General features: G+C 38.6%; 3 protein-coding genes and 2 long non-coding RNA genes across 9 annotated transcripts; 3 read left to right on the plus strand and 2 right to left on the minus strand.

The window, feature by feature from the left end:
- Positions 1-1,017: 1,017 nt before the first annotated feature.
- Positions 1,018-2,999, plus strand: LOC112192871 (ubiquitin-conjugating enzyme E2 28). The gene is made up of 5 exons (XM_024332777.2): positions 1,018-1,178; positions 1,291-1,419; positions 1,617-1,744; positions 1,834-1,938; positions 2,643-2,999. Exons 2-5 carry the CDS (start codon positions 1,350-1,352, stop codon positions 2,784-2,786), a joined length of 447 nt encoding a protein of 148 aa, XP_024188545.1. The 5' UTR covers positions 1,018-1,178; positions 1,291-1,349; the 3' UTR covers positions 2,787-2,999.
- Positions 3,000-5,767: 2,768 nt separating this feature from the next.
- On the minus strand, positions 5,768-7,845 carry LOC112192872. The gene is made up of 4 exons (XR_002933649.2): positions 7,525-7,845; positions 7,289-7,435; positions 6,794-6,860; positions 5,768-6,214 (listed from the first exon to the last, which is right to left on the minus strand). It is a non-coding gene; the product is annotated as an uncharacterized LOC112192872 (long non-coding RNA).
- Positions 7,846-10,842: 2,997 nt separating this feature from the next.
- LOC112191807 lies at positions 10,843-13,616 on the plus strand. Of its 2 annotated transcripts, XR_002933139.2 has the most exons (4): positions 10,843-11,432; positions 12,264-12,380; positions 12,852-13,291; positions 13,375-13,616. It is a non-coding gene; the product is annotated as an uncharacterized LOC112191807 (long non-coding RNA). The 2 variants fall into 2 exon arrangements; XR_002933138.2 differs by having other exon boundaries at positions 12,264-13,291.
- Positions 13,617-19,932: 6,316 nt separating this feature from the next.
- LOC112195385 (thioredoxin H9) lies at positions 19,933-22,704 on the plus strand. Of its 4 annotated transcripts, none has more exons than XM_024335806.2 (5): positions 19,933-20,244; positions 20,757-20,814; positions 21,152-21,277; positions 22,140-22,262; positions 22,394-22,704. In XM_024335806.2, exons 2-5 carry the CDS (start codon positions 20,794-20,796, stop codon positions 22,541-22,543), a joined length of 420 nt encoding a protein of 139 aa, XP_024191574.1. In that variant the 5' UTR covers positions 19,933-20,244; positions 20,757-20,793; the 3' UTR covers positions 22,544-22,704. The 4 variants fall into 4 exon arrangements, with proteins under 4 accessions (XP_024191574.1, XP_040372580.1, XP_024191573.1 ...); XM_040516646.1 differs by lacking the exon at positions 19,933-20,244 and adding an exon at positions 20,411-20,433; XM_024335805.2 differs by lacking the exon at positions 19,933-20,244 and adding an exon at positions 20,421-20,493.
- A 722-nt stretch (positions 22,705-23,426) lies between these two features.
- Positions 23,427-26,709, minus strand: LOC112195384 (receptor-like protein kinase FERONIA). Its single transcript, XM_024335804.2, has one exon. The coding sequence runs from the start codon at positions 26,445-26,447 to the stop codon at positions 23,796-23,798; it is 2,652 nt and encodes an 883-aa protein (XP_024191572.1). The 5' UTR covers positions 26,448-26,709; the 3' UTR covers positions 23,427-23,795.
- Between the last annotated feature and the right edge of the window lie 485 nt (positions 26,710-27,194).

Here is a 27,194-nt window from a genome sequence, read left to right on the forward strand (position 1 = left end):
ACGGGGTCCGTTGAAAATGGGAAAGCGTGATATGCGCCACTGGAATTTGGATTTTGTGGCACGAAACAAATTCTACTAGTACAATGATTGTTTGATTTTATTCTGCAAAACCAATGGTAATGGTAATGGTAATGAATATCTTTGTTTTATTTTACGACTACTTGCTCGTACATGGAGGACAAAAAAAAAATGTAATCTTATGAGAGACTTTAGCAAGATTTGATGCATTGTTCGGTTAATTCTAATGATTAGAGTGATATTATTTGTACAGTTCTGAATTTTGTCCTATTGAGTTTATCTTGGATTTGAATATTCATTTATTTATGTTGGTTTATACTTTATAAGGATCTAATTCAAACAATCAGCCTAGTAGTAGATATTTGCATATGTACTGCCTTTCACCCAAAGTTACTTGTACTTATATCCTTCACATTTATTTTTTATCTTAACATTAGTCTCTACTCTATTTTAAGCTTTTACCCTAAGTTACTTGTACTTATATCCCTAACACTTACTTTTGATCTCAATATTAATTAATTCTATTTCGAGCAAGTCTGAAATATTCTATAATGGTCATGCAAACTTGCAAAGTCATAATTCTTTGACAAGAAACTCAGCTTATTATAATAATTTCTCTAACTGTAATAAAAAAAGAATCAAATTTCACAACAGAAAAGCTTTATATTAAAATAATATACACAATTCACACGCCCGCTAAAAGTTAAATTTTCATGAATAAATCCATTTACTAATCGAGTGGTTCACCCAATCAAGCTTCCTTTTGTCCAAATTCAGATCAAATGCTTACTATAAATTTGACCTCCTAATCCGGCCGCCGAATTCCAACCCCAAATTATTTCGCACGAAATTTGAGACTTAAAAATTAGGCAAAGCCGCCATAAATAATACAGAATGGGAAAAAAGAAAAAAAAAGTAACGGATAAGAAAGCATCAACGGGGTGACGACGACACGGTGAAAACGCTTCGTTCGTCCCAGTATAAAACGCCCACAACGCCCCGAGGCTCAAAGTCTCCGTGTTTTGGGTGAAAAAAAATCCCAAACCCAAATCAGGGGGGGTCTTCAAATTTGGCGATAGCGGAAGCTTTGGGAGGCGGCTTAGTGGATCTACTTGAAACCCGTTTTCCCTCTGCTTACCGCTATTCCCGTCCGATCTCAGGTACTTTCTTTCAAGGTCAACTTTTTTTGTTCAGAAAATTCGAAAGTTGTGTTTGGGGTTTGATGATTATGGTTATGAATTTTGATCTGAGCTGCTTGGTGGGTGATTATAGGTCTGGTGTTGTTTGGGAGTTTTGTAAAGTAGAAGAATAATAAGTTGAGTTTCGTCATCATGGCGTCCAAGCGCATCTTGAAGGAGCTTAAGGATTTGCAGAAGGATCCTCCCACTTCCTGCAGCGCCGGTACGCTCAAAGATTTGTTATTTCTGTCATCTCTATGATCTTACATGCAAAAGAATCGAAATTTCGGTGTTCATTGTGTACCCATTAAGCTAAAACTTGATAAATTGAGGGTTTTAGTGTAGATGTTGGTTGTGGTTTTCGATTTTGTTATGTACCCAGATGGATGTTAGAGTAAGCTTTTGGTTAATTTGTATTAGGTCCTGTGGCTGAGGACATGTTTCATTGGCAAGCGACGATTATGGGACCCCCTGATAGCCCATATGCAGGAGGTGTATTCCTTGTTACCATCCATTTCCCTCCTGACTATCCTTTCAAACCACCTAAGGTAACTTGTCGAATCTGCAAGCTTTGATCCTTGTGTTTATGCTTCTTCTGTTTTTTCGGTCGGAAGGGTGATGGTGTTTCAGTTTTCAGGTTGCGTTTAGGACTAAGGTCTTCCACCCGAATATCAATAGCAATGGAAGCATTTGTCTTGATATCCTCAAAGAACAATGGAGTCCAGCCCTTACTATCTCTAAGGTTTGGCTTTGTTATCTTTTCAATCTCCCAATGAATTTGTCCTGACTATTGATTGTATTTGCGTGGTCATATATTTTAGAAATGATAAGTATATGCTGCCTTGATGCATCAACATATTACTTCGAGAATAGAAAGAAGAATGTGTTTAAATTATTGCAGAGGTCTTCCCAGAGAAGTTGTTTGTGGAATAACACAACACAGAAGACTACTCATTCCAACCTGAAGTAGGGGAGATGCTTGCTTCTGCTTTTAAAAATCCTATTTTTTTGGATTTTAACTTCTTTGGCATATTATCAGAGAAATAGAAGCTAGTAACTGCAGTGATGTGCCTTTCTGCAATTTCTTGTGTCAGAGTTTTGTTTTTAAGTCATTCTTCTTCAAAGGACCTGATGATCTAGTTAAAGAATGTTGCATAAGATGTAGTAAATCTAATTCTTGACATTTCCAGTTCTTAACTCACGAGATTAGCCACAACTTCCATTGTGTTTCATAACTTGAACTGTCATAAAGGAAGTTTGTTGCTGATTTTGAAACTGGTTCTCCTAAACTTTGAGTTTTGGAATTTATTTGAAGTTTGAAGGGGCAGATCTTTGGTGGCTAAGGAAAAGGCAAAAAGAAAGGATTTTTTTTATAAAAAAATTTGGTTGATCTTACTGTTGGACTTGTATTTACTAAGCTGGTTGTGTTTGTGTATTTGAAATCAGGTATTGCTCTCAATCTGCTCATTGCTGACTGACCCAAATCCTGATGACCCCCTTGTACCGGAGATTGCCCATATGTATAAAACTGATCGAGCCAAGTATGAGTCGACTGCACGTAGCTGGACTCAGAAGTATGCAATGGGGTGATGATGGTCTTCTCCAGGTTTAAAATTTGTATTTTGGGGGGACAGGGTTAAGGGTGTTGATTAATTTGTGGGATGAAGGAGATCTTTGTTCTTCCTGTGTTTTGTTATATTACCAAAGATATGAATGGGATGTAATTCTGGTGTCACCAGAACTTGATGTTCCTTCTAGCTTGAACAATAATTTATCATTTATGGTTGTTTACTCTTGATCCGATCCACTAAAGAGTTACTATTGTTTGATTTACCATTTTAAAACAAAATCTAATGCAGTGCTTTGATCTTTTTCCATCAAATAAACTGGAACATGAGCTGGTGTATTGCAATAGTTGAACTGAGATCAAACATTTGAGAAATGAAATACCATTAACCGAGTCTCATGAGCACAATAATAAAGAGAAAGACAAAAGTGTTTCACTAGCATACGATGACGAGCCTATGCCACTATTTCAGATTCCACTTCAACAAATCGGCTTGTTTCAACTCTAATCGAATTCTCATAATCTTTCAAGGAAATCAAACTCTTAGTATAACTATAGATGTCACTATTATTTCCAGTCCCATATGTTACAATTTTCATCGAAAGACGCTTCAGATCCAAGAAAAAGATGTTACCGTTCTCGCCCGGATGCTTGAAAAATATGCCATGCTCCCATTCACCACAGATGATATCATTGGACAAAAAATTTGGACGCAATCCGCCCATTTGATTACTTATGTTGTAGTCGCTCGTCCATATTTTCTTATCATAGTCTTTCAACACCCACATCTCAACATTCATAGTCACAGCAGTCGATAAACAAGTATCCACTGTGGCCAGAGATCCTCGTAGAGTAGTTATATGCAAGTTAGACAACAAGTGTGAGTGGTCCCATCTTTGTAACCTAGGATGGGGAGCTGAAAAGAACTCTTCTTTCTTGAAGTCGAAAGAAATTATATGGCATGTTCTTTCTCGTATATCTATTCTCATCCAATGCATATCTCCATAAGCAGATACACACTGCATATGGTATAAATGATAAGGAGGAACTGAGGGTATATCTCGCCATGAAGATGTGCCCAATTCAAAAACATGCGTGACCATAAGTTCCTCTGCAGATATACCCCTAGAAAATATGGAAAGACGAAGAATTTTATAGGTACCATTTAAACTATCAAATCCCATACCATAGTGTCACGGGCCGACTTTATACGCAGCGGAATTAGCCTGTGAGGCGCCAAGGTTCCTCTGAACCAAGGCCAGCCTATCTTCCTTACTTTCCTGATACTCCATTTTTCTTTTTCTTTCTGTGTGCTTCTCTTGTCAACTTGACCCCCTTCGACATCATCCTCTTACTTGTTGAGGTTTACCAACGAAAGCTACTCCCGCATGAGTCTCACATCTTGTGACTAACCAATCGCTTCCTTGTGTCATGATTGTCTTACAAGACACTCGCCCAACCGATAGGCTTTCGCGTCATCCCATAACTAACCCGTGTGCATCCTGCACGTCGATAGCAAGTAGCATGGCCGTGTACCGAGACTAAGTTGGCATTTACACTTCTTCCTTGAGTCATTTCTTAGTAGCTTGCACACCTTCCTCACTTCGTGGGCATCTCTCACACCACCCACTCAGCTCCAAGACAACACATGTCTTTGCATATTTCACCTCATGTGCATCACTTATGCGACCCACTGAGTCTTCAGCTCAAGGGCAACCTATGCCCGCGTATTTTGACCTTGTGCGCATCACTTACGCACCTTACTTGACAGCACGTGCCCTCTTACTTCGTCTTGTGGCATCACTGACACAACCCTATGAACTCATAGGCAACACTTGTTTTCATCCTGTGCCTCATGAGCGGCACTTGTGCAACTCACTTGGCTCGTGGACACCACCTGCCATTGTATCTTTGCCTCGAGGGTATCTCTTGTGCAACCTACTTGGCTCTTGGGCAACACATGCCCTAATACTTCGCCTCATGGACATCACCTAGATAGCCCACTCGGCTCATGGACATCACCTAGATAGCCCACTCGGCTCATGGGTAACACTTGCATGTCTACTCAAGCCTTGAGTACCCAACCTGACAAGCCATCGAGGCCTTGTGGCCTTTCCCATCTAACAAGGCTACCATGTTCTCTTCTTGATGACTGTCATGGCTCCAAGGCATACTCTAACCTGTAGGCCAATCCTCAAGAGGCATACCGTCTTGCTTGTTGGCACGCCGCTCGAGTGAGCAACTCATCATTGATGCCCTTCTTTAGCTTTCTTCAGTCTAGCACGGGGTCGCCCCTCCCATGCTTGCTAGCTTCACTTTGCTTTGGGTAAAGTCGAACCCTAACACATGCCCACGTCGCTTGCTCCGTGGCCAATGAGCACCACGAGGTCCCGACATATCTTCCGTAAGTCCACATGTTTGTCTAACGCCGATGGCATAAGGATCGCCCTCACACAAACCTCGTCCCCTACGTCGACCCGCAATATCGGCCTTTCGGCCAATACCGTCCACGAGACTTCCTGACTCGTGGAAACATATGCCGCCCATTTCTGACGACACATGCACGGTCCCCTAGGCCCCCACGGGTGCCCGGGAGGAGCTCACTTAGTGCCCCATGAAGGCCAGCACCGGGGGTGGTGGAGAGCTTGACACCATGTCTCCCCCTATAGAGCATATCTTGCTTACATGAACCTGGCAGGAGGAAACATCAAAATAGCCGAGGAGACTAATTGTCCATAACTAATTCACAGAAAATCCAAATGACATGCCGTCGAGTGCGTTGACTTTTTTCGAAGTCTCGGACATTTCTCGTGTTTTAAGTTTTCCCAAATTCCAAGCTGAAGTACCTCGAACCCGAACTTTCACTTAATTACGACAATACCACTCGTCCTCACTTTAGCTTCAAGCTTGCCCTTGGGCTTCCAAGGCTCGCCCCTCTTGGCTTCTCCTTGTCCCAAGGCTCGCCTCTCTCGGCATTTCCTTCACAAAGTGTCACGATAGCTGTAACGCCCCTGAAGGATTACGTTACAGCGCCGCAAGCCTCTGAACATGAGTCTGCAGCTTGTGCCACAAACCCATGCCACAAAAGCTTGCAAGGCCTTTTAGAAATGTGGTGAGAAAACGTTTACGATTGAGGTTGAGAGTACGATTCGGAAGCGTAAAGATTTTACAACAAAAGAGTACTTTATTTACATTCCACAAAAGCCATGAGTCCAAGGTTCGGGTTTCAGATTCACGGTAAGTAACACACACCAAAAGATAGGCAAGCGGATACTAACAAATTTACAAAGGTTCCCACAAAAAGACAAAGTCACATTCACAATTTCAAAAGGAGGGAGACTGATCAACACCTGCCAAACCAACAGTCAAGTCCAAAAGAAGCTATTCACAACTTGACGATGCCAACACCCAAGTGTCTAAGTCTGGTCCTCAGCTAGCTCCTGCTCAGTTCCTGGAGGGAAAGTAGGGGTGAGCATCACATACGTTAATCGCTCAGTAGAGGAGCTCAACCCCACTAGGTTTTATAAATAGCATGCAGTAAAGGATTATCACGAACTTAGAAATGCGTAAAACATAAAAATAACATAAAGAAAATCATTAAGTACACGACTCGTAGACGGGATCCCAACAGCTCACAAACCAGATGACCGGTCCCATAGACCAACTACACGGCCTTACCTCAAATAGAATTTTACCAGGTAAGCGTAGCGAGAGCGTCCACTACCTAGCTACACACACGTACCGAGCCCGTCATTACGATCGGAAATACCCGGACAACCGGCGTAACTAACCCTTCGGAGGTTAAGGGGATCGAGCCCAAGGAAGTCAGAGCCACCCTTCGCTCTCAAGTCATCTCACTTGACCGTATAGCACGGCCCGACACGTTAATAGTTATTTACGTGTCGATAAAACAAAATAAAGTAGAAATATAAATATAAATAAAACATACTGAAACCTTGCATACGTCATGCAACACTTAAAACGAATATGTAAAGAAAACTCTAGCGAGCCGTAGGTGAGTCCCCGCTACCTGGAATCCGTGCTTAGACAATCTCCGAGCTATCACCGTCGTTGGGTAAGCCTTGGTCACTGGAATCCTAAACCCAACAATTCTAAGTTAGTAACTTCCTTAGAACAAATAATTTATCCTTCACCTATATATCATTTTCGACCAATTCTAAGTCACGTAAATAGTTCAAGCGAACAACTAATTTCCACAAGGCCAAACCAAACCTTTAACTGTAATCTAGTTTCTGCCAAACTCAACCAAATCTGCAGCTTACTCGACAATGAGACAGTTATACCCAACAATCACGTCGAACACTTTTGGCTCCCACAACACACAATTATGTATATAAATATACATATACCAAGACCAAAGCATTGACTAGTCTTGCTGGACGTCACCATTCATAAAACATATTCCAAAGATCCTTTATTAAACAATTATAGTAACCTACACCACTTACCAAAAGCTGACCAGATTTCTACTTTACTTATAATTATACCCAAGAATGCTTCTTACCTCAATTTGATCAATACCCAGTCAAGTAGCCTTCACCCCAAAAATCCTTCTTCTTCGATTTATGTACTGCACAATCCCACCTTTTAACTGGCAAGAGCCCTCGATCGACCTCCAGCTCCAATTCTCTACTCTTCCCCAATTCCAAACCTTGATTTAAGAAGAACTATAAATTTCCCAGTCTTATAATCAAATCGAAATACGAAGTGATCACCAGGGATGAGTTGGATTGGGATTACCTTAGGAGTGAACTGATCTCAGTCTAATTTCCAAAGCCCAAGCTTCTACACTCGGCAACGGAAGAAGATAGGGACTTCAGTTGTTTCTAACCCGTTGCCATGGCTGGTTTCTTCGTTCTTGGGAAGGTTGGGTAAGAAAGGTGATTTGGGTTTTAGGTGGATGCAGATGAGATTAGTGGATGTAATCTCTGGTTCTGAGAACTAAAGGAGTATGGTTGGCATGCAAGTGACGGAAAAATCTAGAGATATAGGTGGAGAAGGCTGTCAGTGAGGTGGTGAGTGGTGTAGGCAAGAGGTGTAGACACGTGACTTACCCAGACTAACGTGTTTCATTCCCAGAGACACACCTCTAGCAGCTCATGCATTCTTAAGTGAGCTACTGTTCTAACTAAATCCCCTCACTACGTTTAATAACGTGGCCTAACTCAAAATCTTTATAAACTCAACTTGTACCAGACCGTACTAAGAACATTTAATTCCGTACATAACTGAAAATTGTTCTACCTAATCGGAACTAATTCACTCTCCAACTGTAGGAGAGAAAAAATTTCGAAACCAAAGCCTGAGAAAAATTCAAAGTAATTAAACAAAATTACCGGGGCTCACAATAGCACTACTCTTAAGTGCGGCTCGTGACACATAGCAATCACCACAGAAAAATTTGAAATCTGTATCGGGTATGTCACGAGGTGGAAGCCTAAGAATTTCTCCACGGAGAGGATCAACCAAGAAGAACTCTTGTATATTTCTGAAGCAAAATAAGTTGGAGAAAACGAAATCTACCTTGAATTGGTGAATATGGTACGGTTTTGATGTGCACAAGGGTAAGTGCACGCTTTCCTATTAGATGATTTTATAGTGCTTTTTATACATATCAAAACTCAAAAACAATCCAACTACTTTCCAAGAGTCTTTGATAGATTCTTTCTCACTCAAAATGAAGAAGCTTTTCACCAAAAAAAAAAAAAACAGCTCTCAATAGGTGACACTCATTCATTTTGTCTTAGACCTATCTTCCCACTCTCCTCCTCTGCCTCTACCTCTGCTTTCATCTAACAATTTTTTTTATTTTTATCACTATAGCTTTGGAAGCCTTAATCACACTACAACAGAAAGTCTTTTTAGCGACCAATTTTTTTACGAGGAATTTAATTTCCTCAATAAATGTCACTTTTTACGAGGAATATTTCTATTCCTCACTAAATGTCATTAGGTTTTTTGCGAGAAACATATTTTCCTCACTGTACACCACTTTCTACGACGAATGTTTCGGTTCATCACTAAAGGTGACCATAGTTTGGTCTCCTAAATCAACATGTTATTAGCGAGGAAATATGGGACTCGGGTGAGGAATTTTTTCATCGCGAAAATGACTTTCAACGAGGAAATAATGATTTCGTCGTTATTAGTTTGGCGAAAAATTATGTAAAACCCGCCAAATTCAAAGGCGACAAAACTATGGTTTCCTCGCTAAAAATCTAGGTTTTACGAGGAACTATTTCCTCGTCAAAAGAAGCCATTGGCGAGAAAATAATGATTTCGTCGTTATTTGTTTGGTAGAAAATTATGTAAAACCGGCCAGATTTAATGGCGAAAAAAATACAGTTTCCTCGCTAAAAGTTTGTGTTTTACGAGGAACTATTTCCTCGTCAAAAGAAGCAATTAGCGAGGAAATAACAATTTTGTTGCTATTAGTTTTGGCGGAAAATTATGTAAAACCCGCCAAATTCAATGGTGACAAAAGTATGGTTTCGTCGCTAAAAGTCCGTGTTTTACGAGGAACTATTTCCTTGTCAAAATAAGCAATTAGGGAAGAAATAACTATTCGTCGTTATTAGTTTGGCTGAAAATTATGTAAAACCCGCCAAATTCAATAGCGACAAAAGTATGATTTCATCGCTAAAAGTCTGTGTTTTACGAGGAACTATTTCCTCATCAAAATATGCAATTAGCGGGGAAATAATGATCTCGTCGTTATTTGTTTAGCGAAAAATTTATGTTAAACCTGCCAAACTCAATGGCACAAAAGAATGGTTTTCTCTCTAAAAGTCCGTGTTTTACGAGGAACTATTTCCTCATCAATTAGCGAGAAAATAACGATTCCGTCATTATTAGTTTGGTGAAAAATTATGTAAAACCCGTCAAATTCAATGGTGACAAAAGTATGATTTCCTTGCTAAAAGTTCGTGTTGTACAAAGTGCTCTGCATTAGGATTCAGATGGCATGACGACCGTGAAACGTGTTTATGTCTTCTTGGTTGACTGATGGCATGACGACCGTGAAACGTGTTTATTTTTGACATCACGTCTGTAAAATATTCCATTGATCGATGTGTGTGGACATAAGATAAAAATTTCAATTTTAATTATAAAGACGTTGGCTTATACCAATTTGCCTCCTAAAGTTGTATTGATTTATACATTGCATTTAAATTGTTGAGGTTCATTCTAAAACAACCATGAAGTGGAAAATAAATATGGAGAAACCAACCGCTCGATGGAAGATTGTAATGTTTTATGGTAGTTGTAAAAAATCCAGCCAATTTGGTTCTCGTTTCAAATTAGGTCAACTAGGTCAAACTTAGTTACTCTTATAAACCTATATTTATATATCATAGATTTCAAAGAGCAACCACTATCAATTAAAATAAAATGGAAAAACCGACCGTTGGATGAGATTATTACTATAAATTATGAATGTGGTAAAAAATGTAGCCAATTTCACCATATTTTCGAATCCGATCGAATTGGTCAACCTTCGTCACTTGTATGTCCTCTTGGTTAATCGATGGCGTGACGACCGTGAAATATGATTGCACAGGGGGTTGTACTCTAGACACTACACATTATGTAATTTAATTAACTGTTCAAACTTTAGATCTTTATATATAGATTGTCTATGCAAAATTCTCCGATCTTCATACATAGATTGTATATGCAAAACCTTTTATAAAATAATCATTTAGTTAGCCATTATCATAACATTAGCCTTAAAACCTACCCCGAATCCCTAAACTCTTAAACCTAAACCCTAAACTCTAAACTCTAAATCCTAAACCCTATACCCTAATCTCTAAACCCTAAACCTAAACTTTATATTTTTATATTGTATATACAAAACCTTTTTCAAACTGAAAATTATTTAGTTAACTATTGTCGTGACCTAAGTCTTGAATCCCCTAAACCCTAAACCCTAAACCCTAAACCCTAAACCCTAAAGAGAAAGATTAAAGCGGGCTCTTAAAAAAACCAAAAAAAATTGAAAGCGGAGCATTTAAATGTTCAAAGTGGCAATGAAAAAAGAAATGGTGCCCAAGACGAAAATGAAAAACTTAATTAATAGAGAAACACGATTAAAAAAATAAAAATAAAACCCAATTCTCTCGACCCTGGCTTTCTCTTTCTCTCGCCTTCTCGTCAATTTCTTCTGGGTTGATTAGGGTTTTGCTTCTTCGCTGCAATTCTCTCCATCCTTAGTTTCTTTTTGTTTCAATTCGGAGAAATCCAATCAAAGATGCCCAAAAATCCCCAAATCGACTGCCCAAACCCCAAAATTGCATCCTTTCCCCAATTCCAATCAGCATGATTCCTGTGAGACTCAAGCGGAAGGAAATGGAGGTCCGATTCGGGACAAAACCGAAGGAGGTGGCGCTACTGCATCGGCGACGACAGCGCCGGGTCGTGGGAGGGGATGAAGTCTCTGAGCCAGATCTTGAGGTTCAGAGAGGTGGACTCGCACCTTGTGCGTTGACGTTGTGATTTTGACCCAGCCGGTCTTGGCTTCCTCGCTGCTCCAAACTTTCTGAGCAGGACCATGCGAAGCGTAGTCGTCTTCGTCAAACACAGTCGACTCGGAAGCTTAAGAACAAGAACTTGAATTTGGCTCCTTGTACTCTGCTTGTTGAATTGTAAGATCATTCCTGCCTGAACTAATTGCAATTGTAGAGCTTGCTATCATGCCATGTGATCTGTTTTGCTTATTGATTGCCCCTTATTACGTGGATTATCAACACAATCTTCTTAGGTGATGGTATTTGGTGTTATATGTTGTCATTTGGTACTCTGTGAAATCTGTTCATTGCTTGAAGATATTCAATTGTCCTGTGCCATATCCCTTCCCATTTCTTGTTTTCTTTTTTATCTATCTTCTTGATTTCATTCACGCTTTTCTTTCAATTTGCTTTCGTACAATTACCAACGAAGTTACCTGTTTTCATCATTTTCAGTTTTTGCTTCTGTATAATTACCATTCAAAATCAAAATACGTACAATTACCAATCAATTTTGGTTTGTTTTCTGCAATTTTTCCTTCTTTCTCATCCTCTTGTCTATAATCTTCGGGTTTGAGGCTGTGGTCCTTTTCCAGGACTACCTGTTATGGTGCAGAAGTTATATGGTTGCTGCATCCTTGGGTTGTCAAGTAGGAGGTGGCTTTTATTCTCAAAATTGAAACAAGGATTATCCTAGCATAAGGAAGACCAGGGTATTAATGGCCATCATAAGGGTTTTTTTTAGCACGGTGTATCATCCATTACCACGTTTTCCCTTCTTCTACCTCTAGACTACACCTAAAATTCCAGCAGTTCCTATGTAGATTCAGATTATTAATTGCTTATTTGTGTAACTGTAAATGTCATTCACCCTATGAGTAAGATTTTGCACACTTATAGCTATGGTGTTGCTGGATTTAGCCTTTACATCTAACTTTAAAAGAGTTACTGTTATTTTCCTTCTTGTAGTATCAGTTGAAGCTTGTAGGAGAAACATCAAGTTCAATGGTTCAGTTGCATGTTCAAAGGTGGAATCACATCTTGTTGATGCTCGTGTGCCTCACCAACCAAAAAGAGTGTGATGTGGTATGCATATGATATCTTTTTCGCAAAGCATCTGTTAAGAATTGTTTACCTGAATATGATTAACAAGTGCTATCAATATCCCAAACTTGAAATAAAATAAAATAACATAAGAATTTTATGGACTTTTACTGCTTGGGTGAATTTTAGGTTTGCACTACCTCTGTTTCTCATGTGTACTGCAACAGATATGGCAGTTGTATGTTCTTGATTATACCTTTTCCCTTGAATATGCATACCATGAAACTCTTGATAGTTTCACTAGAAGTGTAACTCGTTTTATCTTGGTAAACTAGTTTTTAGCATGTCTTTTTCATACCTACTAGTTTTTAGCACCTGGAAGGTATAGCTTTCTACTGAGATATCATTTAAGTGTCTTGACTCTGTTTTGCACCTTTTTTGTTTTTTTGTTTTTTTGTTTTTACATGTTTTAACTGAAAAGACTAAAAATTTGAGCTTACTGTTGGATTTCAGTGTAATGGTTCAGGGAAGGGCACATAAGGAGCAATCTGGGTTTGATTGTCAGGATGCACTTAGATTCCAGTAAGGTTATTAGAGTTCTGATTGATGGGCGTGAACTCTTATTCTATGTCTTTTATTTATTTGTATTATTGGTAGCCTAGTGTAATTAAAGACATTAAATGGTTCATATGCTTCATGATCTAGTATTATGATATATTCCTGGATATGAAAGTTGATTGATAGTTTGCATTTGTTAGATGTGTTGGATCTATTGAATGCGGTGTTGAAGTTTTGGTTTTGCTCATAGTCTGTTGGTTGATATCGATTTATGTTATTTTCAATTGAACCAAATATCAAACCTTTTCAGGTTTTGTTGATATTTGGCACTCCAACCAGATCTTTGCCAATGAGTCACTTGAATATCACAAAACCTGTGCAGGCGTGTTGTGAAGGTAGTTTATGACAATTGCATGTTAAGCACTATATGTTGATTATATGCGAAGCACTATATGCTCACCTCTAGTAAACATTGCAGGTACGTACTGGACATGAAGTTTAATCTTCCATTTTGAAGAGCCTTGTGAATAATGTGAAGATGTGTGAGGCTCATCCCGTTAAGCTTTTTTGAATAAAAGCTAAAACTGCTAGTATGTACTTTTGCCTTTGAAATATAGGTCTGGATCTTGTACTTCCTTCAAGTCTGAGAATAATGAACTACTAAGAGAGTTTTGTATTGTAAACCATGTTTGCAGCAATATAAGTTTCTTTTGTTCCAAATTCATTCTTAAGTTCTTTTAGTTCTTTTGTCATTTTGTTTATTGTTTAACTAGTTTTGAATAAGAATCCTCTGTAGAATAAAATAATATCGCCCACAGGCCATATTGTAATATGCAGACAATTGCAACAAAAAGAATATTTCTTTGCTATAGACTAAAACTAATAACGACAAAAGTAAATTTCCTCACTATAGACGTTAGATCCTACGCTGATGGAAAAAACATTCCTCGTTATTGAGTATTTTAGTGAGAAAACTTTTTCTCATTGAAAGGATATATATTGTGATGAAATAAAATTTCCTCGCTGAAAACGGCTTATAGCGAGGAAAAACTTCCTCGCCTAAAGCTATTTATAACAACGAATATATTTTCGTCACAAAAACTAGAGTTTAAGTAATTAATTTATTTATAATTTTTTAATTATTGATTATCATTGGCAAGGAAATAAATAATTTAGCGACAAAATCTTGTTTGTCGGAAAATATATTTAACGACTATTTGATAATTCTTGGATTTTTTTAACGAGAAAAAAATTTGAGTTGGGTGAGGAAAAATATTGTCGCTAAAGAATAACAACGAGAAAAATTAATTTCATCGCTAAAAGGGTTTGGCGAGGAAATAGTTTTTTCGTCGTTGAACCTTTTCTTGACGAGCTTTCTCCGACGAATTGAAGACCAACAAAATTTCCTCGTAGAAATCCTACAACGACGAAATGTCGGTTTTCAGCGAGGAATAAGTTCCTCGCAAATGAGGTTTTTTGTTGTAGTGTCATTCTAGTTAATTAAGCTGACTTTCAATGGTATTGTTAAGATGATCATGTTTCGTCACGCTGTGACATCCAAGATATAGATTAATTCTTCTTGGTACCACCTTGTGACATCCAAGATACAGATTGTGAAATTTGCAATGATTGTTATGGTATGGGATTTGATAGTTTAACTGGTACCTATAAAATTCTTCGTGTTTCTAGAGTTTCTAAGGGTAGATTTGCAGAGGAATTAGTCACGCATGTTTTTGAATTGGGCACATCTTCATGGCGAAATATAAGTTCAGTTCCACCTTATCATATATACCCCATGAAGTGTGTATCTGCTTATGGAGATATGCATTGGATTACAATAGATATAAATGAAAGGACATGCCATATAGTTTCTTTTGACTTCAAGAAAGAAGAGTTCTTTTCATCACCCCATCCTAGTTTACAAAGATTTGACCACCCACACTTATTCTCTAACTTGCATTTAGTTACTCTAAGAGGATTTCTGGCCACAGTGGATACTTGTTTATCAACTGATGTGACTATGAATGTTGAGATGTGGGTGCTGAAAGACTATGATACGAAAATATGGACAAGAGATTAATTACACCATAAGTATTGAAATGGTTGGATTGCGTCCAATTTTTTTGTCCAATGATATTATCTGTGGTGAATGGGAGCATGGCATATTTTTGAAGCATCTGGGCAAGGATGGTAACATCTTTTTCTTGGATCTGAAGTGTCTTTCGATGAAAGTTGTAACATTTGGGACTGGAAATAATAGTAGGATCTATAGTTATACCAAGAGCTTGATTTCCTTGAAAGATTATGACAATTTGGTTAGAGTTGAAACAAGTACTGGAAGTCTAAACAGTTACGGTCAATTGGTTGAAGGGGCGCGGTGGAAGGCTTCAGTTTGTCTGAAAACCACATCATGCGAAGAATATCTTCTATCTGAAATAGTGGCATAAGGCTTGTCACTTGTGCTGGTGTTTGGTGTGATGGCTTCAGCACTATCGGGTTTTATTATGCAATTCCTTTTTTTATTTCGGATTATAGCAGTCTCCTGGGATTCTATTATTGTGTTGTAAAATTATCCGACACTCCTGTTCTTCTCTTTATTTATTGTGGTCATGAGACTCGTCAATTGTATTACATCATTTTTTCATATATTACAATACATAGGCACATGTTGACCAATCAGAGGAGGAGCCACGTTGGGCCGTGCCCCAGTCAGTTTGCATTAAAAGCTGTTGTGATGCAGTGGCGGACGCCGCGGACCTATTCAAGTATTTGAGCCTGGTCCTAGGTTTGAATTTTGGTACATTGTGGCTAATGTCAACCTTTCTTTTTTATTTGAGTTAATTACATATAAGTATATATTTGAATGTTTTTTTTAGTTATAAAGCCACTAACTAGTTTTTTTCTCTCATAAAGCCACTAGATTAAAAAAGGTGTTATAATTTGGTTATTAAAAACCATCAAATTTACATAAATGCCACTAGAGTACAAAGTCAACAATCATTCTCTCCCTCATCTCCGGCGAGGTCTTCGATCAACTCCTGCTGACCTCAGGCCAACTTCCGATAAACTCCGGCCGGTCTCCGGCTGACCTTCGGCCAACTTCAGGCGACCACAAAAGCTACTGTCACTAACACCAAAAGCTACTGTGGCTAGCAACAAAAGCTACACTGATGAGACTGTTGGTAACCTCCGGCGAGGTTACAAAAGTTACTATCACTAGCAACAAAAGCTACTGTCACTAGCAACAAAAGCTACTCTGGTGAGATTTCCGGAAACCTCCGACGAGATAACAAAAGCTACTATCACCAACAACAAAAGCTACTTCTTACCCAAAAATCTATGCTCCCAAAAACGAAAAGCTACTATCCCCACCAACAAAAGCTAATGTCACCAATACCAAAAGCTACTCTCACCAGCAACAAATGCTACTCTCACCAACACCAGAAAACTACTCTCACAAATAGGAAACTGCTTTCACCAATACCAACGAGTTACTCTCACTAACATTAGAGAGCTATTCTTGTATCAAAAACTACTCTCACCATCAACAAAAGCTACTCTCACCAACGCAAAAACTACTTTCACCACCGACAAAAACTACTCTCACCAACGTCAAAAACTACTATCACCACCACAAAAAGCTACAATCATCACCACCAAAAGTTACTCTCACCAACAACAAAATATACTTTCATCAACATAAAAAACTCTTATCACTAACAACAAAACGCTACTTTCACCAAAATCGATAGCTACTCTCACCAACATTGAAAACCGCTTCACTTGCTCTCTTTCTGAAATGATGCAAGTGCAAGAGAAATATTGCCAGAATTCAACCACAAAAACAAAAACAAAAACAAAAATAAAACACCATCAGAACACATAGATACCATAACATCAAAATTGAACAATGAGGCATAAAATTAAGATCCAATTTCATGTCTTTCTTAACAGAAACTTCAGCAATTCTCATTTTGTCCTACAATTATGATCTAATCCAATTAGAAAACCACAATGGATCTACAACATTATATAGGCAACAAGCAATAATCAATTGATCGAATAGAGATCAAACTGAAACAATTTCAATCACAGGAACTAATCTGATGATTTGTTAATACGATATCAAGGATAACAATGCCAGAATCACCGAATCAAATTACAGAGTAAGAGAACGGAGACCGGAAGTTCCAGGCTTCTGGCCGTCGAACATCATCATCCGGATCCACGACCTCAGCTCACTGAATGTTCTCAGTTGCGGCGGCATGACGCTTTGGACTCTCTTGCGTTTGACCGCGTTCGTCCACGACTATGAAACCACAACTTCGCCGTCTCAGACAGCCGCTTTCTTCACCACCTCTCTTCCATAACTTGATCGAGTAACTTTCCGAGACGGCTCTTCAGTTTCGCTGAAGCTTCTCTTCTTTAAACTCGACCTCACCTCACTCTCCGATCCAACTAAGAATTTGCCTGACTTTAACGAAATCTCGCTGCCGAAGTACGAACACGAGGTCGATTTCACAGAGAAACCAGAAGCCTCACTACGAGCATTTGGTTTCTGAGAAGAGTAGAGAATCTGACAGATCTGAGTTGGAATCCAGTGAGGTAGCTCCGATCGGAGCTTCGTCATCGTCTTCAGGCGTGGCTGCGCCGTTTTGAGGTTTTGTAAGCTTGGATCCATTGGAATCTCACCAGATCGGAGGCGGTGGTCGTCAGAATTGGATGGGGGGACAGAGAGTGTCGTGCCGGTGGTCGCCGAAATCAAACGGGGGAGAGAGAGAGTCGTGCTGGTGGTCGCCGAAATCGGAGGTGGAGACCAAAGAAGTGAAAAATCTGGGGTCGAGGAGAGAGAGAGAGAGAAAGACTGTGATCGAAGAAAGAGAGAGAGAGAGAGAGAGAGAGAGAGAGAGAGAGAGAGAGAGAGAGAGAGAGTCTGATGGAATTAATTGGGTTTCTGAAGTGGGAGGGTAAAATTGTCAGTAATGAATTAGTTTGTGGAAGCAGGTGGCCTTATGTGTACAAAAAAAATTAAGTGGCCTTATCACCAATTAAAATTTCAAAAGATCACTTGTGTGTAATTTTCTATTTTTATTTCTTCTTTTTTATAACATCTTATATAATTAAGCCAATTCTCAAATGAATGGTTAAATTTTTGAACTACCATATTTGTCCTCACATAATATAGATATTAATAAATAAATTATTTATATATGTGGATAAGATAGTCAATTGACTATGTCATATTTTAAAAATTTACAATACTTCACATTAAAAAAGGAGAAACTTTCCCAATATCAGGAAATATAACTTTTTAAAATTAAAAATATAAAAATAAAAGTCAATTCGCACATGTTAAAGGGCTAGTACTATTCTAGCTTCTCAACACAAAAACATTAACACTATCCTTTCATGTAGTTGAATGTTTGATTAGTAAACTATGTAATTTTTAAAAAAATTATTGATCTTTCTAATTTTTTATTTTTATTAAAATTTTAATACATCCTAAGTTTAATTTGTTTTTTTTAACTTTCGAGGTCCCAGTAGAGATCAATTTCTGGCTCCGCCATTGCACCAATATACATTTATATTTAAACATCATTACTGTGGTTTACCTTGAGCTGTGGTTTCCAACATCAAAGACTTAGAGTAGCTTTTAAATCTCAACTCAAGAGGTTATGTCCAAATAATTTTCATTTTCTTTCTAGGCTAAATTGTAGTAAAAGTTGGTATATATTTGCATCTAACACTTTAAGATCACCTAATACTAACGCTAATTTTTTTTTTTTTTACAAAAAATGTTGTCAACGAGACTCCAAGTGTACGAACAAAACCAACTTAAATAAGTAGATTATTAGGTCAAATTTTCTAAATGTATGACACCGTTCGATCAAAAAATAAACAAATGTATGACACCAATTCATTTAAATTAAAAAAATATAAAAAATATTTTCAATCATGCGATATCATGCACCTTGTACATGTAAGATCTAAGAGGTTTGTTTACGGTGCACCAATATATATACTAATACAACAAGCAATTAGTTTAATTCAGAGTTAAACTGACTCCATGCATTGGCGGACTACTTTGAGATTGATCAATTTCTATATGGTATTAGTATATCTATGATCCAACTAAATCTATTAGATGAATCAATATATTGATGTACGTACGCAATGTAAAACTTATTAAGCTATTAGTATCTTAATCATTGATGGATATGAAAGAATTAGGCTGCTCGCCTGCTCGAGTGGGTTGCTGGCCAGCTCTCATTGTGATAGCTAGAGTTCTAAGCAAAATGATGTGTGAGCTGCGTAACTGATTAAAATTTGGCACTAGAGGGATGAACTCCCGAAGTTATTGTCTCATTCTATTTCCTCGTAGCAATAGTTATTTCTCTTATTGCCTTTGTCAAGATCTACTACATCCGATCATCTGTAAGTGACACTCCCACTTGTAAATGGTACCAACTACAGATTTAGTTTTCAACTTTCACAACCTCATTTCCCATATTTTCTTGTGGTTCATACCAGACTATCTATTGATAAAGAATGATCGTTTCTTTTTTGGAAGATTATTAAATTCATTTATAATGATCATCGAGATTCATAATATAGAGGAATTTAAGAAAAAGAAAAAAAATTTTAGTTAAAAAGAACTGAAGAAAAAAGAAAGAAAAAAATGATGTCTACTACTATAAAGTGAAGTTTTTAAAAGCGTGCCAAATTTTAAACTACCTTAATTACTTCTATTGAGTTAATTGAAACAAATAAATAGCGAAAGAAACAAATAAAAAATAAGTGAATTAGTTAAAATTAACCATCTCATTTTTTTTACGTGAATTTGTGAGTCTGTATGGATGAAGCTAGGCACTGTGCTGCAATGCACAGTTAGAGCATTTCACATGCGCGCCGAAGGGGTATATGTTGGGCTAGGAAGCCTTTGTATTCCCTTTGACAAAAAAAAAAAAAACAAAACAAAAAAACTTTTATTTTTTTAGAATATATTGGAAGAATGGAAGGTTGAACATAGATACAGATAAGGTAGATGACATGACCAATTAATCAAAGGCTTTATGTGCCTCCTGAGCTGGAAACGGTAATTCTTTGTCCGTCTGTCTCTGTGCGACAGTTGTTTATTTCATTTCTGGTATATCTTTGATCCTCTGCTGTTAGGTCTTGTTCTTCCTTTCATATTTGCCTTCTTCCACTTTTCTGCAAATCTTCATTTACACGCGGATTGGCCATCACATTTCCGCCGACGTTTAGCTCTCTGGGTCAATCACGCAATCTCAATTTACATTGGCTTTTGAGTTCTAGCTTGGTTTGCTCATCAATCCTAGTGTGAAAGGTAAATTAGCTCTGTTTCTCAGTGTTACGTATTCGAATTTATATAATTAGCATTCTTCGATTTAGAAATGTATGATTTCCTATGAACATATGTATTAGAAGATGTTCATAACCAATTAAATTTGGTTTCTTTATCTTTTTCTGAGGTTCAATTGAGTGTTTCACTATTAAATTAAGGAGCTTTGCACAGTTGTTGTTTCTGATTCATGTGTTATTCGCTGCTATGGGATACTGGGATTAGATTCTATTGATAAATTGTCAACTTTTTGGGTTTATTGATATTTCAAAGGTGAATTTAGCGTCAGGGCTTTGTTCGCTTTCTTAACTAGAGTCAGATACTTGGATAACATGTCTATGTCTATGTTGTTAGACTAGTTCTGTTTATAAAGATATACCCTTTGTTGAAGGTTGGCTGAAGTGGCCTGAAAATTATAAAGATTTAACATTAATTGTGCGGTATGCTCTCTCCCAATGCTCTTCACTGACAAAGTTAATGGGTTTTTGAACTTTCAGTGTGCCGTGTATCACTAGTTTGGCGTTGAACATCAAGATGGGAGCTTGCGCGTCCAAGGTCAGTGTTATTTCGTTCTTCCTTCTGTTTTCTTCAACGGCTCATAACTTCTCATATGTCAATTGATAGTAATAATATATCTTCCTCACAGAAAGTTTGTGGACAATTTTTGGACAATAGTTCAGTTTCTATGCTTAAAATGTATGCAAAAGAAGTCTGTTCTCTTTGGTATTTCGTAGTTAATAATTCTCTCTGCAGCCTGCGATGAAGAAGTTTACCATTTCTTAACGACTATGATGCTCTTTGTAACGATTGTGAAACTTCTTGCATGCCACCTAGTGTTTACTTTTGTTGCCTTGTTTAATCTGACAAGTTATCATGTTCGTGGTTCTTGTAGTCTAAAACTATGGGAGATGACGAGTCTGAACATACTGTTGAGTTTACTGGTGGGAATGTGCACCTCATCACCACCATAGAAAAGTGGGATCAAAAGTTGGCCGAAGCAAAGACAGATGGCAAAGTTGTAAGTTTGAGTACCTTTTGCCTTTCAAGAGAAATGCAGTGTGTTAAATTGTATCTGGTAGTTCACTTTCAAATTTGTGATATGCTTGGATTGAGCCAAATTCAATGTTTTTAGTAATGTATATTCAATTTAGAAACTGGACCGTTGCAATAATTTAGTGATTATCCACTAAATATAGATTGTCTCGTGAATTATGATACATGTAACACAACTTGGGATGGAATCCTACAAGATGCAGTACCTTAAAGAATCAACAAAAGAGATGAAATAATAGTATGTTTATGCAAGATTTTTGTCTGCTGAAAAGTTGAGCATCCGCAGAATTAAGTTTTTATGTCCAAGGAAAAGTACCATAGCAGAGTTTCATGTACATCGATCTTCCTCCATTTCTTTATGCTCAATATGTTTGCACCTTAGACCAGTGAGCATAAAGAAACGGAGTAAGATTTATGTACATGGATATTTAGATCAAAAGAGACGGCCTACCACAGAACAAATTCTTAATAATAAATATATCCTATTTTATATTTTTGATTTATCATTATGAAAGTGCTCAGAGTTTTATCTTATATATTCTTTGGTTAATTTACAACATTATGTATGAACAGATATTTTCCAAAACCTGGCTGATTTACTGTCAAATGATGTTGAAGTTTTGTGTATATGGATCTTATTTAAGACTGCAAGGTCATAAATGCATCATTTCACAACCCTTACTGCAGCTTTGATATATGTCCATGCTATTGTTATGTACTGTGTAGGTTAACTAGATTTGGGTTTTTGATTTGCTTATCAGTTTTTGAATATTTGTTCGCATTGTTTTGTATCTCTACATATAAATTGAGATTGATATGTTCAACAGGTGATTGCAAACTTCAGTGCAACATGGTGTGGTCCGTGCAAACAGATTGCACCATTATATCGCGAGTTATCTGAGCAATACACTTCTTTAATGTTCCTTGTGATCGACGTTGATGAACTTACTGTAAGTCGGTAACCAATTTTGTTATTTCAATAGAGTTGGTGCTATTGATGCTGATGGTCTGATGTGTCCAGTAGCCTATCATAAATTGTCAACTGGTAGGTGGTTCTTACATTCAGTTCTGTATGGTGCAGGATTTCAGTACTTCATGGGATATCAAAGCCACTCCAACTTTCTTCTTCCTCCAAGATGGTCAGCAAGTTGACAAGCTTGTCGGAGCCAACAAGCCAGAGTTGCAGAAGAAGATAGTTGCCATTGTAGATTCAGCCCCTTGTAAGAAATGACTGCTATAGTAGTCTGTTTGTGATTCAATGTCTCCTATTACATTTGCTGCAGGTTTCTTGATATCAATGTGAAATTTTTTGTTGTAAGTTCTTGGATTGTAAATATGAATGAGATCAGACGAGTTTTGATGATATGAAAATCTTAAGATCTTTCATGACAATTTTACTGTTGTTATTTCAACTTAATTGGTGGCCATTACTCCTTTTTCTTTTGCTGTTTTTTCAATTTTAGCCAAATTGAGTCCTTTCTGTCTTGATGGCTTTTCTCTCAAAATGGTCCAATTGCTCAAACCTCCTCTGCTCTATTATTACATTTTCTCCTGATTCAATGTACATAAGTTGCACAGATGATTACATAAATTAGCAGTGAATGTAATAAATTGTTCATGCGCAGCTATTATTGCCTTCAAAATCGCGGTTGTTCTTTCATTCAGATAGATGTTGGTCGGAATTGCTTATGAAATCTCTTGACCATATGTAATTGACTCGCAGAAGCTTCTGAATTATAAAATGTCATCTTCTTATGTTAGAGAAAATCTACTAACAGCGACAACCTGATTAAACGTGGACAAAGAATCAAACACCGGCCATCAGAATTCAAGATTATTATACACCAGAAGTTAGGTAAAAGACGATTACTTTCTTAACCAATCGAATACTAGTTCCTCACCCTCAGATGTCAACCTTTCACAAACAACATAGCCACGTTAACAAAGTCACAATCAGCCCACTACGGCACGTAGTGCTATGCCAGCTTGACCAATAATTCCACCAGTTTGTAATGAAAGCTACAATAATTCCCTAATACTGTCATACATGATAATACATACCAAAAGAAATTCATACCAGAAATAATCATGGATCCCATGCACACGTTATTGAACCTTTTGATTGATATTGAACTAAACTGTTTAATAATTCTTCATAAGTTTGGCTGTGATAGAGAGACATGATCTGTAACACCACCATGTGACATGAACATATGGGAAGCCAAATCAACAACGCTCTCTACCAGAACAAGTAAATAAACACTCTTCATGTAATTACAGATATAAAACTACAACTAACTTGATCAATTCATGTTGGAACGACTCCGAAATAAATATTAAAAAATAACACAAGTAAATGAATTCGAGTAGAGAAAAATAAAGAACAGCAAGCAAACTTCATTGCCCGATTGATTTAGAGAGGAAACCATATCGGGTTCTCAGATTGTAGTGGCCAGTATAGCATATGCAGAGTCTCTTCAGTCTCAACGTCCCTTTGGGTTCATGATCTGTGAGAACACAGCACTTGGTGTCAGTCCATCAGAATCGTCACTAGCCAGGCTGCGACCACCTATGCTCATGCTGATGCCACTGCTCCTCGAGTCTGTTACATTGCCATCGAACCCTGGTGATGCATCCAGGTCCTTCTTCCCTTTACAGGCCATGAAGGGCTCTTCCTCCATGTCCATTCCAATACCCTTGCCAGTCTCTTCTGCACTCTCCTGTAGCTGCAATGCAAACTCCAGGTTCCAGAGAACATCTCCCATTGATGGCCTGTCAATGCTCTGGTCTGACACACACTTCATTGCTGTCTCTGCAAACTTTCTGAAACATTCAGGTGTGATCTTCCCCTTGAGATAAGGATCGAGGATCTGATCAAGCATGCCTTTCTTGTGGCAATGTGCAGCCCACTCTGCTAAGCTCACTTGCTCCTTTGGAAGCGTGGGGTTCAAGGCTGGGCGAGCACATAAGATCTCAAAAAGGACAACTCCGAACGAATACACGTCAGACTTATCAGTCAGCTGTTGCCGCCTAAAGTACTCCGGATCCAGATACCCAAAGCTACCTTTGACAACAGTGCTGACATGAGTGTTATCCAATGTAGGACCTGTTTTGGACAAGCCGAAGTCTGAGACCTTTGCAACCCACTTTTCATCTAACAGAATGTTAGTTGTCTTAACATCTCTGTGGATGATTGTGTGCTTGGCACCAGTATGAAGGTAGTGTAAACCACGAGCAGCTCCAATGCAAATCTCAAGCCTTTGCTTCCAGGGGAGTGGCGGCTTTTGGGTCTTGTACAGATGCTCACGCAGAGTTCCAAAAGCCATGTAATCGTATACAAGAATCATTTCAGAGTTATCTTCACAGTAGCCAATCAGTGAAACAAGATGACGATGACGAAGCTTTGAGAGCATTTCAATCTCAGTCTGAAATTCATGCACACCTTGATCAGAGAGTGGGTTTCCACGCTTAATGGCTACTTTGGTTGTTCCACCATCAATGTCACCCTTGTATACTTTTCCAAAACCTCCCACCCCAAGGAGTCGAGCCTCTTCAAAGTTGTTAGTGGCTGCTTTGATCTCAGCAAATGAGAAGTGACGACAGAGGTTTGATGGGAGGGAGGAAGCACAACTTCGTGTTGTGTTTGTCTTGGCAGAACTTGCAGATTGTGAATACAAAGACAGAGGGAGCCAACCAGATGGCCCTTCACTTGCACTTGAGTCCTTCGGTTGTCTACGGCGGCGTGACACGCAAATAGCAAAGAAACCAAGGACAAGGGCCAAGACAATTCCACCACTAACTCCCCCGGCAATAATTGCTTTCTGGTTATCACTCTTACTCTTGCCATGACCTGATCCAGGTCTAGCCTTCGATGGATCAATGTTCTCCTGGATGGGACGGGGAATGGGATTAGGCCCTCCAAGATTGCCAGTAGAATCATTGATCTTGAAAATCTCGACCCCATTTAGGATTGCATCGTAGTACTGTGGCTTATCAGTAGGCTCTGGATGCAGTGCAAGCCATAGATCCTCCTGCGGGCTCCCATTTGGAACTATTACCACATAATCTCTGTACAGCGGAATTCCATTCCCTTCTGTAATTCCAGCAACGTCAAACGCAGACTCGGCGGTTTGATTATTGAGATAGATATCAAACACTCTCTGATTCAGCTTGGTTATGACTGCAGCAACCTCACAGAAATGTAGCCTCACAAGGTATGAAAATCCAGAATCAATTGAAAAAATCCAAGTCAAATTGTAGTTGAGATTGATGCTGTTATTCGGCCCCATAGACCTGGCTGTGGAATAGACATCAGCTGGTGCAACGTAAGTAGGCATGGTCTTAGGGTAAGCAATGGACATATTGTTATCAGCAAACTCCGGAACTCCAAAGGCTGCTCCAAACAGATAAGGAGTGTCATCATACCAAGACCTAAGCAGACCAGTATCCTGACTCGGCGATATATCTTTTCCACCCACATTCAACCGATAAACATTCTCCAGTGCCGTGCTATTATCAATGGTGTAAGGAGTCGATTGTCCCACAATCATAGCACCATCGGTAGAACTATAGATATCTGGCATGGACACAATCTCGATCCCATTCACAAAGGCATACGCATTCAAGCCACTACCAGAGGGCTTAAAAGTGACATCCAGAGACTCTCCTTCAACATTGACAATAAACTCCTTGGTAACATAAGCATAATCCAAAGCCTCAGTGGTCTGGACAACACTGAAGTTTTTGAGAACAGTATAGGACTCAACCATGACAGAAAAGACAGCACCGGAGGCATTGAGTCCGGCGTAGGAAGCCGGATAAAAGAAAAGACGAACAAACATCCGGCCGGAGGCGACCGGAAATTTGTAAGTGTAATCAGAATGAAAGACCCTGGCAGTCATGAAAGGAATTTGAGGGACTGAAGGGTCTTGAGTTGCAGCAGGGGAAGTGGTGGAGTTTGGGCCGGAGGCAAACTTGGAGCCGATATCCGATGTCCATTTCAGGCCATCGGGATCGGTGGACTCCGGCGGACCGCCGCAGTTTAGCAAGATTTTTTCAGATGGGATGTAATTGGCAGCGAGAATGAAATGGATTGCGGAAGTAAAGCAAAGAAAAACAAACAAGAGACACTTCATGACACCCAATTTGGATTTCAGCTCAAAGATCTATGCTTTCTAGCTCAAATCAACAAAGCAACTCAGAAAAAAAATCATAAATCAAACTGAGGCTAGTTTGCTAAAAGAGATCAGCTTTTGATCGAGTACTGGGGATGAAGTGGATTTACCTTTTTGAGCAAGAACAGATCTTTCAGCTGAAGATTTGGGTGAGGAGAGGTGTGGAAGGAGCAGAGATTAAAGAATGGAGTTTAACTCCGTCTTGCAAATTTATATGATATTATTGCTGGTTGGTTACTAGTGAACTCGGATGCTTCTCTCTTACTTCAGCGGCGGTGAAACTGAAAATGACGGGTTTGACCTTGCATGCGTTAGAGTAATTGCGGAGTTGCCACCTTTGTCAATACTCGGAAGTGCGTGGTGATAGGAAGACAGATCAGATCAGTGAGGCTAGTGGTGAAGGCGCGTTACGCGTTTGGCTAGGTTGTTCCCATTGGGCCCACTGTGGGCCCGTTCGCCTGGTTGTTAAGAGTTGGAGTCCTTCAGTTCTCAAATCGGGAGCGTCGGCCGGGTTCACTGTATATTATGAGGAATATTTGGAAATTATATACCACCGAAAATAGAAAAAGAAGAGTTTGGGTCTCATTGGGGATGTCACGCACCAACAAGGACAAAGAAATTATATTCACATATTTGGTTAGAGCTAAACCAGGAATGATGAGTCTTTCAAGTTTGTAGGGATGATGAATATACGTGATGCAATTATTA

The sequence above is a fragment of the Rosa chinensis genome, chromosome 3, assembly GCF_002994745.2.
Source record: "Rosa chinensis cultivar Old Blush chromosome 3, RchiOBHm-V2, whole genome shotgun sequence".
Classification (NCBI taxonomy): Eukaryota; Viridiplantae; Streptophyta; class Magnoliopsida; order Rosales; family Rosaceae; genus Rosa; species Rosa chinensis.